This window comes from Hydractinia symbiolongicarpus, chromosome 3, assembly GCF_029227915.1.
Source record: "Hydractinia symbiolongicarpus strain clone_291-10 chromosome 3, HSymV2.1, whole genome shotgun sequence".
In the NCBI taxonomy this organism is placed as follows: Eukaryota; Metazoa; Cnidaria; class Hydrozoa; order Anthoathecata; family Hydractiniidae; genus Hydractinia; species Hydractinia symbiolongicarpus.
In genome coordinates this window covers 30457008-30477889 of record NC_079877.1, presented here as the reverse complement: position 1 = coordinate 30477889, position 20882 = coordinate 30457008, and the positions used below count along the sequence as shown (strand labels likewise).

At 32.8% G+C, this 20882-nt stretch overlaps 2 protein-coding genes across 2 annotated transcripts in view; both read right to left on the bottom strand.

Annotated features, from left to right (window-relative positions):
• LOC130636737 (E3 ubiquitin-protein ligase TTC3-like) overlaps window positions 1-8542 on the bottom strand; it is a 68190-nt gene extending 59648 nt beyond the window's left edge. Inside the window, exon 1 of the mRNA XM_057446567.1 lies at window positions 8533-8542. The gene's annotated coding sequence lies outside the window, so the exon portion shown is untranslated. The remainder of the gene's footprint in view (window positions 1-8532) is intronic.
• LOC130636738 (double-strand break repair protein MRE11-like) lies at window positions 25-18318 on the bottom strand. Its single transcript, XM_057446570.1, has 17 exons — window positions 18173-18318; window positions 11928-11962; window positions 9152-9252; window positions 7946-8106; window positions 7508-7595; window positions 6850-7106; window positions 5952-6140; window positions 5370-5526; window positions 4616-4696; window positions 3886-4012; window positions 3474-3574; window positions 2923-3156; window positions 2379-2607; window positions 2038-2075; window positions 1446-1483; window positions 789-825; window positions 25-345 (listed from the first exon to the last, which is right to left on the bottom strand). The coding sequence occupies exons 1-17, from the start codon at window positions 18286-18288 to the stop codon at window positions 283-285; spliced, it is 2052 nt and encodes a 683-aa protein (XP_057302553.1). The 5' UTR covers window positions 18289-18318; the 3' UTR covers window positions 25-282.
• Window positions 18319-20882: the final 2564 nt, after the last annotated feature.

Below are 20882 nucleotides of genomic sequence, written 5' to 3'. Positions count from 1 at the left end.
TTATGCTTTGGTATGATTTTTAAATACAAAACATCGCTAACAACTAGTTGATGATGTCGTCTATAATTAGTGTAACTTTCATATATATGAAATCATAGGCAACTTTCCAAGCTCATTTATATGAAAATAATTTGGTTTTCACGGAAGGCAAGCTAATACTAAGTTTTATGATTATAGCCTTTGCCTTCTAAATTCATTCTTTTTGAAAGCGAACATCTGTAATGTGTAAGAAAACAGAGAAATCGCCAGCATGTTGTCAACAAACACAAATAAAGCCGGATTTTAGGGTCTCATCTTCTTCAACGGTGGAGTGTCTTCAAAATCAAACGGATTCTCCCCGTCATCCTAAAAACAAACTAAGTAAGTAAGCAACATTGGTGTTGTCTTTTCACTCTCATGCTGTGCTTTGAGACCTCTTCCATGCGTGTTTTTTTCTCCGAGTATTAATACACGTGATCTTATGAACAATGGTTGCGTATCAAACGCTGCAGCCTCGAAAGAACAACAACATTTTATTTTTATTGCATGTGAAAGATTTCCAACAGAGGAGTACCTATTACGTATAACACTACAACACACATCTGTTAATTCGAATGCCGTTAATTCGAACATTCGCCATTTCGAACAAATTTTTTTTGGTCCCTTGTTTTATGAAACTCATTTGCTGCTGCTTAATTCGAACAAACGTTTACTCGAACATATATTTCGATCCCTTGCGTGTTCGAATTAGCTGATGTGTACTGTATTCTTATACACAACAGCCCGAAAAAATTAAAATGTTATCTTACGTCAGACATATCTTGGAATCGCTTGCGGTTCTGCGCTCTACAAATGAAAAGGTACGACTAAATTAAGACTTTCGGCGTGACGAGATACAACTGGAATTACTGGTTATTGTTTGAAAGTTTCAATTACGATAGTAGTAGTCATTGTCGTGGGTATCATTTTCGCGTATTTCGTATATATTGCACAAATTTGCGAAATTCTGTACCCTGTAAATATTTTTCATGATACCATTCGCAAAATTGACACCTGTGAAAAAAAACAAGTGTCGATAATTTGTGCATTTTTTTTAATCTCATAGTGAAGACTGGAAAAAAAGAAGGAAAACTCCCGTTACAAATCTAAAAAAGGACCAATACAAGTGTGGTTTTATGATCGTTTTAGTAAAAAATAGTAAGAAACCACTATTTTTAAATATATTTCAAACCATTTTTGCATCATTTGCGAATATTAATACCCGCGAAATGTATTTTTTTTTGAAGCGCCAAAATTATCTACCAGCGAAAACTAAAAATATATCAGGTAATTTACTACCGTATTTGGGGATTTCCAAATCAATATTCATATACACTGGCACTTCTTCCAAAGTAGCAGACGGTTTGCCCTTTGGCAGAAGTCATTTGTTATTGGATTGTAAAATTGCTTCTACAAAGAAAACTTACAAGAGTGATGGTGTGGATGAAGTCTTGGCAGCACTACCCTGAAAATTAATTGTAATGGCGTCATATACAGCTTTTTGAAATATATTATACATATGTAGTACAGTGGATTACATACACAACATACGTAATGAATATACTAACATATATATATATATAGACAACATATCTAGACAGTGTCATACATGTATAGTCACATGAATGTTTCACATGTTATAGAGCTAGACACTGTCATAAATTCATAGTCACGTGAACGTTTCACATGTTATATGGCTAGACACTGTCATAAATTCATAGTCACGTGAACGTTTCACATGTTATAGAGCTAGACACTGTCATAAATGCATAGTCACGTGAACAATTCACACATTGTGTCACGTAGATTTTTACTTAGTTCAGTACATTTCTTTTTTATTAACTGGATTGTTATTGCAATGTCAGCACTATCTCTCATATATTAAATCGAAATCTTTGTAACAGTCAGTAACAAAGATAACCATACCGACCACCTCTGCAGCGTGATGTGATTTCAGGATAGACATTATATTATCATAAAGTTCAGAAATTAAATGAAATGAAAATAAAAATCACTTACACGTCTTGAAGTGCTATTTCTGTTCGTTGACATGAACGCTAGAATAAAATAAATAAATAAATACACTGTGTACGTTCAAATAATCTCTCTATACGGTCCATGTTTGAAAGAGTCACCTGAGATGAATTGTTTAATAAGTGCTATATAAAGGCGTTTATTTTCATTGAGTGGCATTAAAAGAATACGATTTATATCTATGGAAAATTGATTGTAAGAATTTTTAATAATCACCATGAAAATCATAGAAGTTTCACTGCAAAATCTTTTTTAACCGTGTTTAATCGTTTTAACAATGAAAATGGAACATTTGAACACAGTTTTGCCTGCATAAAATCACTTACAATCTGATACAGTTCTTTGTGTGTCACCTTTGTCAGCTTTTTTGCCACGTCCTCTTCCTCTGGTATTACTTGTTGATGCTCTGCTACCACGTCTGCTTCTACTTCCTCTACCCCTACCACGATTGGATTTAGAGGAAGCTATTTCGCCATCAATTTCGTCCACAATTTCTACATCGCTATCATCGTCAAATGCTTTCTCAGTTGTGTTGTCACGAGTGTTTCTAAAAACCTGAAAAAGAATATGTGGAAATTATACAACAAAAAAGTTCATTTTTAGCCTATCCAAAATGTTTTCAATGGCATGCCAAGGCTAGACATTTTCATATTATATTTCTAACATAAAGTTGTTACATAAAAGGAGTTATATGGTTATGTATTTTTCTCGTTTTAAAGTGATATAAATAAAATTTAGTCAGACAAAAGTCAATTTCAACTGACCTTTATTTATCCGACCTTTCCTTTTACCAAAAGAAACAAATTAAACACCCTTCTACTCCTTCTATCAGAAAAACAAAGAACAACATTGTAATATGAAACATCAAACCTCCTCTAACTCCTCATCCTCTGCTATTTCATCAACATTATCATCTTTTGATCTTAAATTGTCAATCTCAGCGTCAATCATTCCTTCCTTCAAATTTCTACTTTTCAAATCAGTCTGCACTTTGCGTAGTAGATGATTCACAAGCTCAGGTATGGCATCCTTCTCATCCTTCATCACGAATGCGTTTAAAGCTTTCGAAAGTTTGCGTTCAGATAAGACGTTCAATTGAAGTGCCTGTAAAGAAAGATAATCCAATGTTTTCGCACCACAAAACTGAAGTAACTGAAAACATCATGTGGTCATAGCGAGGTTTAAAATTAAAAAAAAATACAATTGATATCGTTGACTGTAATCATTTTCTTTTTTGGGTTTCTTTATGCATTGCACACGTTTTTTTTCATAACAAACTTCTAACAGATCCTAAATATATGCTTAGGGCAAAAAAAATTTAGGTCAAAGTCAGTCTAAACTATAGTGAATTGTTCGTTAATGTTGCTCAAAAATTCAATCCTATTAGAGACAATCATGCCTAACATGAGAATCATACTTACCTCATCATTTGCATTAAGATACTCATTAATCAAATCCTCCATCTTCACAGCATTGGGTTGATTGAAATGAAAGTTAGGTTCATTCTGCTCGTAGTTTTTCTCTAAAAAAGTAAGACAAACATCTTATGTTTTTCCACTTCTGGTAGATATATCAACATTTGTACGCCTTCGCAATAATGTACAAACACTAGGCCAACAAATGAGCTCAACTTTAACGTGTGATGAGAAACTAAATGATTAAAACGGTCGCACATTCTCTCGGCTACATATTATGGTCATAAAGAACAGTTACCATCTTTTCGTTAACGTGTTTACTACAACATTTTTCCTACAATCTCATCTTGTTATATACTTTATGAATAAAAATGGAATAAAATGTAAATGAATAAATGAAGAAAGATTAAAGTTCTACCTCCTCTTGTTCCTACTACTCTTTTTCTATAAAACAACAAAATGTCTTTGCAATTGGCAACTCTTTTGACGAACTGTTGACCAAAACGGTGAGGGTTTATAACTTCATAACCGCCAGTATGTTCAACCTAAACAAGTTAAAAAAAACAATGTATATGTAATTTAAGGCGAACATGTCCACCGTAGACCTAAAAGTAGCCCCCTTCGAGGAAATCACTGTTTGGAATAAGCGCCACAGAACTAAATTAAATTAAATACCCAAACATACATTTCATTTCATGTGTTTTTCTTCACCTATTTTATCTTCTCTCGAAAACAGCTTGTTAATATTGTTATTGTATTAGTAAAAAGCCTACCGTTAAAGCTTTTTAGCCAGTGATTGCTGCAGGTTTTTCGTATTAACCAGATACAAACTTTTGACTTATTTTTACATGGACTTTATCTTTATATTTCATCACGTCAATAGCCGACATCACAGAAAAAATAATAACCAAATAACAAATTTCATTGCGCCTCACGAAAAATCATAGAAATCGGGAATTCAAAATTTAAAAGAGGGTTATTGATTGCAACGAATGGCAATGAGTTTAGGTAATGTCAGAAAATTCCAACCAGTTTCCCTTTAGCGAATTATTATGGAGGAATCAATTTTGACTGAAGGAAAAAGAAGCAACCCATGGAAGGCAAAACACAACAGTAAATATGAATAACCGTGATAGTAAGAAGCGTACCTTGACTCTGACAAGAGGGATTCTAGGTTGTTTTTCATGGCCAGTATGCAATGACTCAGCTTCAGATATCATTTGCTCAACCTGATTGATATAACATAAAATAACAATAAAAAAATGGAAACTTTAAGGCAAGGTACAATTTTCACTCAGATAGTTCTATTGAGACATCGTAACGTTTCCCACCAAAAGTTTTCACAAAGATTTGCATGAGTGTCGCTAAATGACAAAAAGAGACAAAAAGAGACAGAAAGAGACAAAAAGAGACAAAAAAAGACAGAAAGAGACAAAAAGAGACAGAAAGAGACAAAAAGAGACAAAAAAACAGACAGAAAGAGACAAAAAGAGACAGAAAGGAGTTGATATTGGACACCGCAAAAGTCCACTCAGAATCTGAACAAACGATTGGACGATTTCATAGCCATACCATTAATACTTGAATTCAGAAATTTTCGCGATAAACTGATATTTCGCGACAATTTTTTTAGTGAATCGATCAATGTCTGATATTCTGCGAATATACCGTTTCCGTAACTAAATTTTTAAATGAAAACGAATTAAGATGAATGTATATCAGATAAACCCACATATTTAACTTTACTTATATAACTCTACATTAATTTAGAGTTAATTTCGCTAACTTAAAAAATAAAATTTTTAAAAGAATTGATTTTCACGAATCAAGTAAAAACATTTTTTTAACAAGATAAAACCAAACAGTAACAGTACGAAGGAGTACAGTTCATTATCTCCTCACTTTTTCAGTCAAGTATTCATATATCTTGTCCTCTTCTGTATCACTAAAACCTGTGTTAGCTAACACAACATCGTCCATCATAAACTGACGTACAGTCTTCAGCTCCAATTTTTGCATTCGAAATTGTTTTTGGTTGATTTGCAGCAAGCCAACATGTCTATGGATGCAAAACAAATAAAGAAGAAGTGACAACAAACGTCTATTGAGTACAACATCGAAACCAATAAGTGAAAACTGGTACAGAAATGAGACTTTAATCTAACCTGTCATAATAACAATTCTACACATACGCGGATAAAATGGGATGGATGGTGTTACTTTGGTTCGTAATATAGAGATGTGCTTTTGTTGACAAATAGGTTGTAACAACTGTTAGCACATAAGATCATATTCACTTGAACATAAATAAAAGTATAGCCTTCATGTTTTTTCTAACATTTTGTAACTTACAGAGAGATTTCAAAAACTTTGACTACTGTTCATTATGAGTAAAGTTTATAATAAACAACAAACAAACAACAAAATATATTAACTAAAGGATTGCAAATAGAGAAAGTATAAAAAAAATAACCACACTCGTACTTCTTCTTTGATTCACCAATAGATAAAGATGTTGCCACACTAGATCCAGGTTGGGAAATAAAAAAAGGCTTGCTGGATTCCGACCAAGTTGGATCTATCAAACACTCATGCTCGTGACCCCATATAACAAGATCCAAAAATTCATCAAGAAAGCTTTCTGGAATATAGTTCTTTGGGCCATGTTTTGCTCTAAAAAAAATAAAAGTGTCGCTTTTTATTTTTCATCTTATCTTATAGAGGTGTCTGCTATAGAGGATGTATGTTTTAGAGAGGTTGCACTGTAATTACATTAATCATATTTTATTACACAGGATCAAGATTTTTTAATTTTTAATTTATTTTTAATAATTTTTTTATTATAAATTTTAGTATGCGGTAACAATAGGATAATGAATTTCTATAACAAGTGTTTGAATATATTGAGTCTTGGATTGCACTACTATTTTTTGCTTAGTCAGCAGTATCATCCCCGTACTAAACAATGCGACGTATTGTTACGAGCTGAAAGTGAGAAATAAACAATAGCTGGCCTACAAATCTCTGCAGTTCTTGTACACCTAACAACCGAGTTATTATTTATTTTATTGTTAGTGTAAAAATTTTTATGTGCATCAATACATTCAGGAAGATAAGCTAAGATTGTTTTTTGACCTCAATTCTTCTAGGAATTTATCTTGCCGCTGACATAAGCAAAAAAAGAAATTCAACTCAATACATATATATGCGTTATTTATACCAGAAGAAATATTTCAATAATTGGTTTCTTATTTTAGCTAGTGTAAACCTACCTACCAATGTGCAAACTACCTGTTAAGGTAAGTGTTCACTAAACTTTTTCCATGCAGAAGTAAAAAAGTATGGTTTTATTCTAAATACAAAAGTAGAGTAAGAACCATACCTATTTTGATGGATAACAAAAGCATTAAACCACGAGTCTGGATCTTCTCTAGGTCGCAACATTTTGACTCTTTTCAAAACAAAGGTTTTGTGTAACCTCTCGTCTCTCATTGCACCAAGTCCATATAATGCAAGTTTGGTTTCACCCTTTTTCAGTAACACTGGAGACATGTCAATGTTGTCACAATTCGTTGCTTTACCAAAGTGATTTAACAATCCTGCGGTACTGAGAATGTCGATAGCACTGAGTGAACCTTCCTGAACAAATAGTTTGTGTAAAAATGAACTGATGAGCAATACCAACATATACAATATGCAAGGGCTTAAAATGATAAATTCAAATAGAATTTTGACTTACAATTTACATGGTAAGCCTTGTTGAAACTTAATATGGTTGTTTCATTGCGAAGAGACAAAATTTTTCGAACGTTTATAAAATAACTTTACGGTTAAGCCTTCGCATTTTTTGAGGCCTATGTTGAGCCTTTTAAGATCTTGCACAGATTGTGTCAAGTTTTAAAATATATTTGAATTTTGAGTTTTAAAAGTGCAAAGTAAAAAAATTTAGGAATAATAACGAATAATAATAAATAATAATTATATTTTTTATAAACCCACGTGACTTTAAATTGTACATCTTTAAAAAGAACAAATCTTACTCCAGTGGGATCATCATGATTTCCATGAACAGAAAATACTGGATACGCAATGTTATAATTTGGGTCTTGATAGTTCACGATTGGAAAGCTAAAAATATAAAGATAATATTATACATTTTTAAAATTCTTTAGTAGTTTTTATATCATAAACATAAAGTAAAAGTTAAGGATGATTGCCAAAATAAAGAATAATATTTGAAATTAGAATATCCATATAATAATTGCTTTGTACATTAGGTTGGGTCACAGGAAATATTACGGCTGTTTAATTAAAAAAAAAGGAATAATGCAAGCTCTTCCTGCTTTTTTACAATAGTAAATCCAAAAAGGATAACAGATACATTACCCTTAGGACTTGGTAGTAACAACTGTGTGACTTTCATACCTACATTACTTTATTGTTGACTAATAATAATAATTAAAAAATTCTGAACTTACTCGCAATGTTCGAAATTGACTGCAGGGTCACTAAGATATTCTAACTGACATTCTTTGTCCCCCAAACAGTATTTCCGAAAAAGGGATAGAGTTTTATGTATTGTTCTTCGAGATGGTTTATTATCATGAAATAAATCTCCTCCAAGCAGAATCATGTCCACCTATAAGACACATATTTAATTGTGCTTATACTCTTAACAATTTTTATACTTAAAGTGCTTGAATCCAAGAGAGTTCAGATATTTTGGGCCACATTAAGACAAGCTGCAAATATTGTAAAAACTATTATTACTACATTAATTTAATCCTAGCACGAATATTTGTTTCAATGAATCTAAACATAAACATCACGAGGCTATATATGCAGTAGGCTGCTCATACATGCAGCAAAGTTTCATCGCTCCTAAGAATATATTGCTGGCACTGGCGAGGAAGACCAATTGGAAATAAAGTCTCATATTGACCATCATAGATGTTCTTGTTGTTATTATTGTTTATATTGTTGTCGCAGGGAACATTTCAAATTTGTTTCTAGCAAAAAATAGGGTGCAATGAACCCCTGGCCAGCCATAAAGTCTTTTATTGATTAAACTCAGGTCGTTTCAATTCTGTGAGATTGCATTATAAATTTTATGAAAGATGTCCCAAGGAAAACTTTAAAGAGTACGAGGAGAAAATTTTGATTTTTATCTTCTTAACTTGTGCCTTGGAAGTTCTTCCAACATGAAACCCACACATAATGGTAAGTCACTAATATAGATATCAACCATTTTTAAGATTAGAGACAGTTGCTGTTTCAAGTTATTTTAGAACAACCCAACTGGTACTCTCTCCCTGGTACCTAAGCTCCTTATGATGGTATAGCAATAATACATGCACACATTTTTTTGAAAAATTGCTGGATAATATAGTAACTTGGTGTGGAGTGTTAGTCCAGAGTCCATTCCAGGGAGAATTTAGCTTTACTAGTCCAGTAAACACATGAATTAATTGAGAAAGCGTTTTAATAGCTACAAGAAAGGTGGATTTTACCTTGTGAAGGAGGTTTACACCAGTCAATCAAATAAACCGGAAAAACGTTTGAAAAACAAAACTGAATACATGTAGGCAACACTATCAAGCATTTTTCCACTTTTTTCAAATTACAGCACAAAATTTTCATTGCACCAGTTAGTTACTCCATTATGTAGAGAGAATAATGCTCACCTCATTATTTTGAGCTAGCTGTAGAATTTCTTCAAATGTAGTAAAAGAATCATCTTGTCGGATAGGATCTTTCTCTGCATAGCCAAGATGACAGTCAGTAGCTAAAATTTACAATTACAAAAAAACTACCAAAACAAATGAAACATGAGCAGGACATTAAAATGTTGGCAACAAACTTAATTTTTAATCAGTAAAAAGTTACAACATAATTGTCTGAATGAAAAAAAAGATTGATCAAAAGTAACTCATTGAATGAAATCTAATAGCAATTTGAATGGATGGTGCACGGTACACTTAAATAGTGGTAATCATTGCCTCCTAATGTAGAAAGACAAGGTAACAATACAGAAAATGTATAGAAATGTACAAAGAAATAAAAAGCAAACAAAATCAGGAAATTTATTGTGCATTAAGTGTTCCATTTAAGAATGACAAAATTATTTTTAACAAATATCGAGGAGCTGCATATGCCAGTTTGTGATCACGTAACTTCAAAATGGTTTATTATTTCAAAACATCTTGCTTACCAAATTTTTCAATGCTGGAGACAAGCGGGCGTGTTTAAACTAGTAATTACTAAACATAAGAAGAAGAGCATCTGAATTATCAACTTTCTTGGTCTTAACTTTTTTGTTTCCGATTAAATTTTTTCAAAGTTTTAACTGACATAATGTTGTCATAGAAAACGAGAAATACTTCATTTTTTAACTTTTTTGGTATGTAGAACTACAAATCTACATCTTTTTATATTTTCACCTTACATATTTGCAATGTTTAGTAAAATACAAGCTAGACTGACAAATGCGGCATCATGTAAGAAAAGCACTACAAAAATATATTATATTTCCTTATTTTAAAGTGTTTAGGAGTTGCGATTTTTACTGATAGTTTACTAATCTGATTTAAAACATTATTAAAAAAAAAGTTTATGAATTGTGAATCGTGAACCCTTAATTAAAACACTGGTAATATAATTTAGGTCAATAATACATAATTTCTAACATAACTTAACAAAAGATCCCCTAAAAAACTTATACTGTATTTTACAAAACTGTCTTTACATTTTTAATTGATTAAAACAAATCATGTAATAACATGAAGAAATTTTATTAGCTAGTAATTGTATTCTTTTAAATTTACTGTTACAGGTTTTTCGCTTTGTTATAAATTAAAGTAAGTGCAAAGTTTCCAGCAATTAAACATTGTTATCGTCTATTTTGTTAAAAAACATTTTGTTAGGGCTTTGTAATAAAATTAACAACAAACCGTTCTGTGATAAGAAGCACAATAAATATTAAAAAGAATAGAGAGAATCGTTAGGTAAGATGCTCCGTTCTTGTTTAATTGTCCCTTATATGTCTCCAGCATGGAAAACATAATTACACCAAAGTAGAAAAAAATTCAACAACACGCTCCGGACACCATAAAATCTTTGCCATGCAAACATCATAGCAAAAATATTCTAAAATTAGTTATTGTGTGTAAACGACTGTGCTGCATTATCTTTCTTTATGGTGAGGTCTGCTTTTTGAAATCTGAGAGCTCTTGGAAAGAATTTTTAGCCTTCTTGAGAGGTAACTGACAGTATATTTTTATAATACAAAAGTGAGGAGGTTTTAAGGAGATTTTTTGGGTAATGTCATGAGTAAAGAATAATTTTTGCTGCACCCACTTCTATTGTATTTTACCATGTTGTTTTGTAAACTTAAATTGAGGAGATTTAAGAAGTTTTGAGGAGATTTTTTGGCAAATGGATTCTTCCACAGGTTTTACCAACTAGCCTTATACATACTACACTACTTTGACTGTGCCCATGTGTCTGTGGCAATCAAAAAGGTATCTTAATTTCACTTTGATGTATAGGGCCAAAAAAGTTATTTCGGATGTTTTACCTTTCTGATGTCACTGTAGGGTGTAAATGCATTAGACTGAAGTCATTGCATTGCAGTTATAATTTGAGGCTAAATAACTTGAAAACAAGGTGGTAATATCAGTTATTTTTTACCGTGTGAGTCATTACATCTGTTTCAGACAGGTAATGACGTTACAAAAAACCTTCAACCTTAATATCTCTGTAACTGTTTGTCAAAAGTACATGATTCTACATTATCATTATCAGTGTTTTCCAGTCTACATGAGCCAAATTATGTCTAGACGAATTTTCTAATTTTTTGGCTATTGTACAAGTATTTGCTGATGCTTGCTATACGTAGGTTTATTTCTTAAAAATGTAGGTAAACTATTTTAGAAAATATAATTGACTTTGCTTGTTACAAGCAGGCACACAAAGTGATATTAGTGTATTAGACTGCTCAATAAACCAGTGGAAATATCCAATTAAGCAGAAGAACAATGGAAAAACCCAACATAACCATCAGAAATTGGTTTATAGGTTCTTTGATGGTGTCATCAACATGTTGATTCCAAAACAGATGGGTTATCCCAGCTTTGGAAAATCAGCATAATTTTGGGCCCAGTTATTTCCACCCATTTCAAGGTATCAAAGTTAAAAGTGAAATGCAATGACTTAACTAAATTTAAAAATGCTGTTGACGTCGGTAATCATGTTGAAATGGAACATTGATAACAAATATAACATATGACTTTTTCTGTCACAGATGGACATAGTTAATGTATTAATATAATATATATATACAAAAAAACATGAAATTATTATTGTTTACCTGTTTCTTTTAGGATAAAAATAGTAAATTTAAGTTCCATCAAAATGAAATGATCAAAACCAAAACTCGAGCAAAATATAGTCTCAACTTACCAACTAATATTGACAATATGTTCTCAGATGAAATGCTGAAAGATAAAAAATAAACAAACAATTAGAAGCAACCTCGTTTCCAGCACCTGTTGTCTCTTCGCAAGTCAAGTTATGCTCAAATGCACATTTTTTCTGGGTGTAATATTTGATGAGATTTGCTTAAATTTTGCAGAGCTTAGCAAACTATCAATTTCAAATATATTGTGACATTTTTGTGAAAGTTTTGGCATCAAAATGGAACTCATCTCACCCTATTTATGTGAAATTTTAGTATGATGGTCTTATGGTGGTTAACGTCCTCATATGACATTTTGATTTCTGAAAAACATTGTAATTTTGACGTTACTATCAATAATAAAGGTCTTCATTGTGATAGCTTGAGGAATTTGTTCAGGTATTTATGTCAGAGATATGTGCGGCGAGTTTGTTTTCGTTTCTCTTATACAAAGCAGACAACTGCTCTCATATTGCCTGTGAATGTTTTCTAAATGTACATATATATAGCTAAAAAAATAATTATTGAAATTCAAGCAGTGTAGTTATGTGCATTTTACTGAATTGACGATAACACTTTGTTGATTCAAATGGTTGTGTGATTTTAGATGCTCTTTTATATTTGTTATTTATTTTGGCTGAACTTTAGAATTCTCGTTTTCTGATCTGTGTCTGTAATGCAGCTTTTATATGATGGTCAAGATTTTCCTTTATAAATATCAAAGTTGCTCCTTGATTATTATTTTTCATAAAATGTCATCAGAAAGAAACAACTTTACCAACAGCAAAGTTTTGTGTTCTACCTTAGGAGAAAAAAATGTTTGGGGAATAATTTTTTAAGAAACTATTTTGAGGATTTTGGACCAAAATTAAGTAATTTATTTAAATTAAGTAAAATCGTAATTTTAGAAATCAACTGCTGCCGCTCCAAAAACGCTTTTTATTTGACACATGGGTAAAAACCATATTTTTGGTACACAGTCCCTTCCGTTACATTTTACAACTTATTTTGTTTATATTTGAAAAAACAGATTCAATTAAGTCATTATTGTTATTGGTTATTGTTTTGGCATGGTGTGCTCATTTAAAAATGGCGTAATGAAGGTCATAGGTCTTCTTTAGAAAATTGAGTGGGCTTTTAAAAGTTAAATTTTGCCATTTTAGCATAAAAATGCAAAAAAAAGTAAAAAATTGTTATTATTTAGAAAAGGAAAAAAAAAACAGGTCACAAATGGTATTCAACTAGGGGGTGTCTTATGGAAACTTTTTAATTATTTAAATGTAAAATTTTTTTTTAACATTTCATGAAATAACATGATACCGGTACATGAATTGTCCCTTCCGTTACTCTGCTGCTTTTTTAATCGAATAACTGACTTGTGACTATTTTTCTGCTTCAGTCTGGCAAAATATGTATTAAATAGTGTCTAGATTGTTTTGCTACATATTATTAGCATTTCAGAGTTGTTTTTTCAATTGGGACTTGTAACGGATTTTGTCCCTTCTGTTACAATAGTTTTTACAGTCACTTGAATAGCTGATATCAAAACTTTTCTTTTTGAGCAACTGTTGTTATTGTAGTCCTCTTTATTTTTAATAAAACATTTTTTTGTTACAGTTACTTTACTGGAGAAATAGCAGTTAGTTATTTTTAGTCCCTTCCGTTACAATTGTCCCTTCCATTACAACATGTAGTACCAAGTCTTGTATAGAAGAGAATTTGTTGAGTCTTGTGTTTTATTTTGTTCAAACTTGTTAGAATTGGAGTCATTGCAGTGTCAGATCCGAAAAGAACATTCTTAAGATGCACTACAATGACTTCTTTTCTTATTCAGGTTTTTTTAAAAGAAATAAAATGTGTTGTTGATACTGTATTGATAATAGAGTGTGAACCATGATGCAAGTATAAAAACATATTTTTTTAAAATTTTTTTAGGTATAATTAAATAAATATTAGATTTAAAATAATAAGATTGATAAATGAAGCCATAAAGAAGAAAATCAAGCAAGGTCTTGCATGTATTCTCTGATGATGAAGACAAGGATGGAGATCAGGTGGAAATGACTTTCCTCAAAGTCTGATGGAATTTGGGTGTTTCCTAAAAAGATTGATAAAGATATTATATCTGTGAAATACATCTTTCTTGGCCTGGTTAGTGCTGCTGCTGTCACCGTTACTGGGCATCGGTTCAACGAAAATGATAATGAAGCTAAGAAAATATTCAAGCTTATCAAAAAACATCTAATGACTAAAATTGACAAATTTTTTTAACTGTGTTATTCATTTGTTTGCTTTTGTTTATATTTCACACAAATTTGTTGCTATTACATTATGTTCAAATTTTCTCAGTGTTTTAAATCATTTTTACTTGATAGTTCTTGTTTTTATTTTGATTTTATTATTTTATTTTTTCTTCCATAGGTAGTGAGTATATTATATGCTTTCCTATTTTGAATTGAAAAAGTAAATTTCTTAGTCTCAATAAATTGCTACATTGAAGAGTTGCTTATTTTTGATTTCTTTGATTTTTCAGAAAAAATGTCCCTTCCGTTACAATAAAGACTTTCTAAGAAAGTCAAGAAGGAAACTTTTCATAATCCATGTTTTACAAGTTTCACCATATGCCGGCTTGAGTGCTCAATCAAAGTGTGACTTAAATTCAATTTTTCTGTAATTTCCACATTGTGTGTCCATTAAAACCTAAAGAACCGGTGCAATAACATGATAAAAAATGCAAAGAACAGTTTTCACAAAAACCTCCCTATCGAAAACAAGAGTAACCCAAGAAAATTTTGGAAAATTATTAAAAACATTTTTCCAACAAAAGGGAAGTCGGTAAACAATGGCACATGTACATCGGCTGCAGAAAACTTAACAAAAGCTGGTAGTTTTTGTTCATATTTTTCCACATGTGCAAATAAACTTAAATCTGTTGCACTGCCAATGAAGGAATTTATATGGAGTAAGCCAAGTCAAGTGAATGAAAATACGAATTTTGTTTTTGCGTTCACTTACGTTTCAAATGTATTTGTTGAAAGTCAGCTAAAGAAGTTGCAGCGCAAGAAAGCTGCAGGTTATGACCAAATACCATCAGGACTTTTGAAAGACGGAGCCACAGCGTTATCAAGTCCCTTATCGTTCATCATCAACTTGTCGCTAAAAACAGCCACCATACCAACTGAGAAAGGGTGGGAAAATGGACTAAATGTCAAACTATCGACCAATCTCCATCCTACCGGTCATATCTAAAATAATGGAGAGAGCTGTTTATGTTCAACTTGTGAACTATCTTGAAGAAAATGAAATTTTAACACCCAACCAATACGGATACAGGAAGAAACGATCTACCGAGTTAGCCACACTCTATCTGACAGAGGAAATCAGGAAGGAGATGGACAAAGGGAATTTAACAGGTGCGCTTTACGTTGACCTGTCGAAGGCTTTCGATACTTTAAGCCACTCCATTCTCCTGTCAAAACTAAGAAGTTATGGAGTCAAAGGTTTGTCACTAAACTGGTTCGCAGACTACTTGTTTAACTGCTCCCAGATTTGTGAAGTAAATGGTCAATGGTCTAAGCCCAACCCCATTGTTTGTGGTGTACCACAGGGGTCCATTCTTGGACCCTGTCTCTTTTTAATCTACTTCAATGATTTCGAAAATTGTTTGAAACATTCTAGAGTACTAAACTTTGCGGACGATACCGTGTTATACATTGGACGAAAAACAAGCCAGCAACCTGAGATCGCTTTCAATGCTGAATTGAAAAACGTAGACAGGTACTTCATTGAAAACGAACTTGTATCAAATCTGAAGGCTGGAAAAACCGAATCAATGATATTCGGCACTCACAAAAATTTGAAAAAAACGGATCAACCTTGAACTTGGAAATCAACGGAATGCTAATTAACGCGTTTACTACTCTCATTGAAATCCAACTTAACGAACAATGCCATCACTGAAATCTATGTCAGAATGCTGCTGCCAACGCTTCTTTACTGCTGCACTACAAACCTGAATCTTACCAACGGCCAGCAAAATAAACTTCAATCTCTTGATAGAAGAATTGCGAAGGTGACAGAGAAACGTCAACTACCAATTATGAATGAAATAAAGAAACATGCTGTCATGCTCGTCAGAAAATGCTTGGAAAAAGCAGTGTGTAGCAATTTTGAAGATTTCTTCGAGATAAGATCGCACAGTACAAACACCCGAAACAACAATTACTTACTGACAATACCCAAAGTGAGACTTGAAGTAAATAGATCTGGTTTTAAATTTATGGGATCAAAGATTTATAATGACTTGCCAATCGAAATTCGAAATCGGATACTTTACCAAGTTTCATAAGAAAAACTAACAGCTATTTTAACCTGTAATAAATTATTTTATACCTTATTTGTAAAGCTAGTATTTTTAACTCATGTTTTTAACTGTTATATAATAATAATATTTTATAATTTTATTTTTCACAGGACATATATTAAGAGCAGTTTTTTAAAAACTGAATTATATCCATCCTGTATAAACATTCATAATAATAATAATAATAACAATAATTGGCCAATGAAGAATTATTTCACCAAAAATCTTCTTACCTTTTACATTATTTGCTCAAAATTTATAGGTTTTTACTCTTCCTCAAAATGCTGGTGTAATTTTTTATTTCCTTAAGCAAAATTATCTTTTATCAGATTGGTCTAAAAGTACTTTATAACAAGTTTCACGTTAATAACTTTTTTTTTTACTGAAGTTATTGCACTTTTAACTTTCTTGAATTAGCTCAGATAAATGTGCATTCAATGTTAAAATGGCTCCGATGGTTTAACCTACTGTATCACTTTATGATGTTTTTTCTTGTACTTTCATTGATTATACTCATCATTTCATCATTCTCGGCTTAACGTCCGTTTTCCATGCTAGCATGGGTTGGACGGGGTATATTAATGACCCTCTTCCAATCTGATCTAGACTGTGTTAGATTTAAACTCAACTTCCTCTCTATCAAGTCTGTCCTTATAACCTCCTGCCAAGTCTTATACTCTTGTATTAAATTTTTTACTTTGAAAAAAAAACATGCTACAGCTCTTCTACCATTTTATTACAAACAGTTTTCTCCTGTTTATAACCTCCTTGCCAAAATGCTCTTGTGATGCAATATTTATTTAACACATCCACATCAATCAGGTTTATATCAGACCAGCCTCCTCCAGGACCATGTCCGTATCACTGTCTCGATGTCAGAAAAGATACAAGATACCCAAGGTTAAATTAGTAGTAATGAAACAAAGTGTGCATTTGTAGTTGGAAAGCAGTCTTGTGGAAAGGAAAAGAGTAAGAAATTAAGAGATTGACAGGAGAAGACTTCGTAGGAGGTAAGAAGAACAGCCTTGATGCAGAGAAATTTGGTTTATAACTAAACACAGTCTAGATCCAATTGGAAGGTCATTTAATATGCCCCAGTCAGGTTATGCTAGCATGGAAAAAAAAACTTTGTGCCAAGAATGATGATAATGATAACGTGACAGGGAGGGGGTATATAATGAGTAAAAAAGCGTATTTGTTGTAAACAGAGACAAAAGCTATTTGTCAGCACCCCTGGCGAAACCATGGTGCTGTAGTTTAGTGGTTAGAACTATCGCACATTATACAGAAGACTGGGGTTCGATTCTCCCTGGTGGTGATTCAATATGGGTGAGCAAATTTACCTCAGGCCAAGATTTACCCCAGCAATGTGATGGAAATGGGGGAGATAGCACACTGTGTGGGCCTTTGGATGTTGCAGGGAACAGCGAGGACCCTAATTGGGTCTGCATAGCTTAAAATAAGCATTAAATCTTCAAGGACTTCTCCATCCAAAGCCATGGCCTCTCCTGGGGATATAATACAAAGGTTAGCTATATATCCCCAACAACATTTGTGAGGCTAGCCATGTAACATATGTACACCTATTTATATATCTTCCTTAAGGATCAGGGTTTTTGTAGTCAACTCTAGTCCTTACATTAATACTCATTGTGAAAAAAACATCTGAAACAAAGGGTAAAACCAAAATGTGGATAGAAAAATTGATCAAGATGGAGGAAGAAATTGTGAAATAATGGATCTAACGAGACAACGGCATTTAATTACACTTTTTGTAATATAAGTACTAAGTAATACTACTAACTACGATTCTCTCCTGGCATAACAAAAGCATTACTTTACTTGCGCTATGATGACAGCAACAAACAAAGAAAATAAAAAACAAACCTTTCGCTTTCGGTGGCCATCTTCAATGATCTCGTGCATATAATTCGTAGAATGATTGGTGATTGGCAAGGATGGTTTCCACACGGGAATTTTTTATTTGCGAAGCAATTTAACATTTTTCAAGGGAAGCAAAATTCACGTGCTTGCTTGCTCAGGCTAGTGTGCCAATCAAACGTTTTTTCGTATTGACCTTGCAACTTTTGGAACAAGATAAGTCATGGAATGTATTACTGTTTTTGTCCTTCTTCTCTCTCTTTCTTATTTAACTATCCACTTCTCATCTGTCTTCAGGCCTTACTGATTTCAAGGATATACCTTGTCAATTGTTTCCAGAAGGGATCACAAAAAGCTGTTTTCTTAAGATGCGCTAATGTATAGGTGAATTTAAGCGTGACGTTATTTGTTTACTTTTCAGTGGTAAGCTTTTTGGATCTGGCATTATTTGCATGGCAGGAAAAAATATGCTAGGATTTAGTGAAGCGAGGTCCTTTTCTATGAATTTCGTCTCACAGAAACATTGTTGAGGTTTTAAACTATTATCCAGTGTAGATTGATGCCTTCTGATTTGTTAGAATTTATTTTAAGTCCAAAGAATGCCTTTGTGCGACAAAATAGACTGATACTTTTCTTCACCTAGAGCCCATTCTTTTTCCTGCCATGCAAATGAGCTTTACTGCTGAATATGTAAACACTAGAATTTATTTACAGTAGTATGAAAATAACTAAGTTATTCATAGTGGCATATTTTTTCTGACAGAATTGTCACTGACCCTGCAAAAACAAAGAAAAATGTCAGAGCAAAATATTTTAGACCTTTTTTAATGAACATTTTTTGTGGTATTCCTCTTTTACCTTTAACAATTGCGTAGCAGGCAAAAAGATGCAGGCGGTAGGTGAAGTGAGGTCCTATTCAGTCTGTTTCTTCACACAAAGGTATCATTACAACTTCATATGAATATATGTCAATCAGAAGTTAGCCATCTACACTCGATAATAGTTTAAAGCCTCAACAATGTTTCCGTAAAAAGAAATAGGCTAAAAAGACCTTTCTTCAGCAAGCTCCTGCATCTTTTTGCCTGCCACCAAAAAGATTTACGAGTGCTTTTTATTGCACTTGAAAATATTTTAGAGCGATGAAAAAGGCTATTACACTGATTACATAACATCCATTTCTTCGTGATTGATTTGTTTAAAAAGTATAGAGAACATTAAAGTCTGCCCCTTCCCTTCATGCTGACATCCTTATGCTCGACTGGTGCATTACACTGAAACTCGAACAAAAGACGGAAGACCATTTGGAACCATGCCACAAGTCAGTCCGATCTTCATCGTCACAGCGAATACTGCGAGAAGAGTGCGCACCCATGCAAGTTAAATATAACCAGAACATGGGAGAGGTTAGGTGTCCTGTACCTTAATACAGCTTTCGGACGAATGTTTTGGTGATGTAATACCAAAGAAAAAACATGTTGAATAAAGTTTAAAACATCTTTTTAAAAGGGGAAAGAGAAATCAAAAATGTCTAGAACACATCATCTGCCAACACATCATCGCGTTCAACGTTGTTTCAACCTTGCACTGGTTGTGGTTAATACGTTTTACAAAATTCATTTCTATACAGCTTAAATAACGTATAACGTTGCGGTAAACAAAAAATAGTTAAGTGTGAATCACACTTGCAAATATTCATTTACGGGTGGGCTTTTCGCACATAGCAGATAGATAGATAGATGGATAGATGTGCATATTTTACATGGCTAGCCTCACAAATATCGAGAGATATACCCTGTCTATTATTTCCAGGAGGGGCCATGGCTTAGATGGAGAGTCCTAGAGTATTTAATGCTCATTTTGAGCGACGCAGACCCAATTAGGGCCCGCGCTCTACTAGACAACTCCCGGCAACATCCAACGGCCCACACAGTGTGCCATCTTCCCAATTTCCCTCACATGGCTTGGGTTAACCCGGGGCTATGGTAACATTCACTCGCCCATGTTGAATCGCCGTCAAGAGGAATCGAACCCCGGTCTCCCGCACAGAGTACGAGAGCTATAACCACTAATCTACGGCGCTCGTAATTTTTTTAGCGGGTGATTTTTGAAGCTCTGGCATAGTTTTATTCAAGAAATGGCCTGCATAATATTTCAATTGAAAACAGTTTATAAATCTAAATCAAGTACAAAATGAGAAATATAAATGATAAGTAAGGTGTGGCTAGCTAAAATAATGTATAGCTAGACAATTAAAGTACAGCTGGGTCCTATTGTATAAGAAACAACTTCAAATGCTAAAAATCGTTCAGTATAAACAAAATTAATTTAGGTATGGCTAACGTAAGGTATGGTATCAAAATTAAGGTACAACTGGGCAAGTAAAATGAGTTGTATAGATGATAATCTAAAAATTTTCCAAGAAACAAAAATGTTTTAACAATATGAACATGAAAATATATGATTATATTTCACGAAATATCACTACCAGTGTCAGATTGATTACTTACTTTCTCTAACGTTTCCATTTGCAGGACCATATCTGAAGTAGATCTATCTGATCTTGATGCAGTATATTAAAACACTAACAATTGTAAAAGAAAGATGTCGATAATAATCTAACCTGTTTAGCCATGTTAATGTTAAGGTCATAGCGCTTTTCACCAGTTTCATTAGAGTAGTCGATTTGGTTTTTAGAATTAAGAGGCTTGAACCAAAA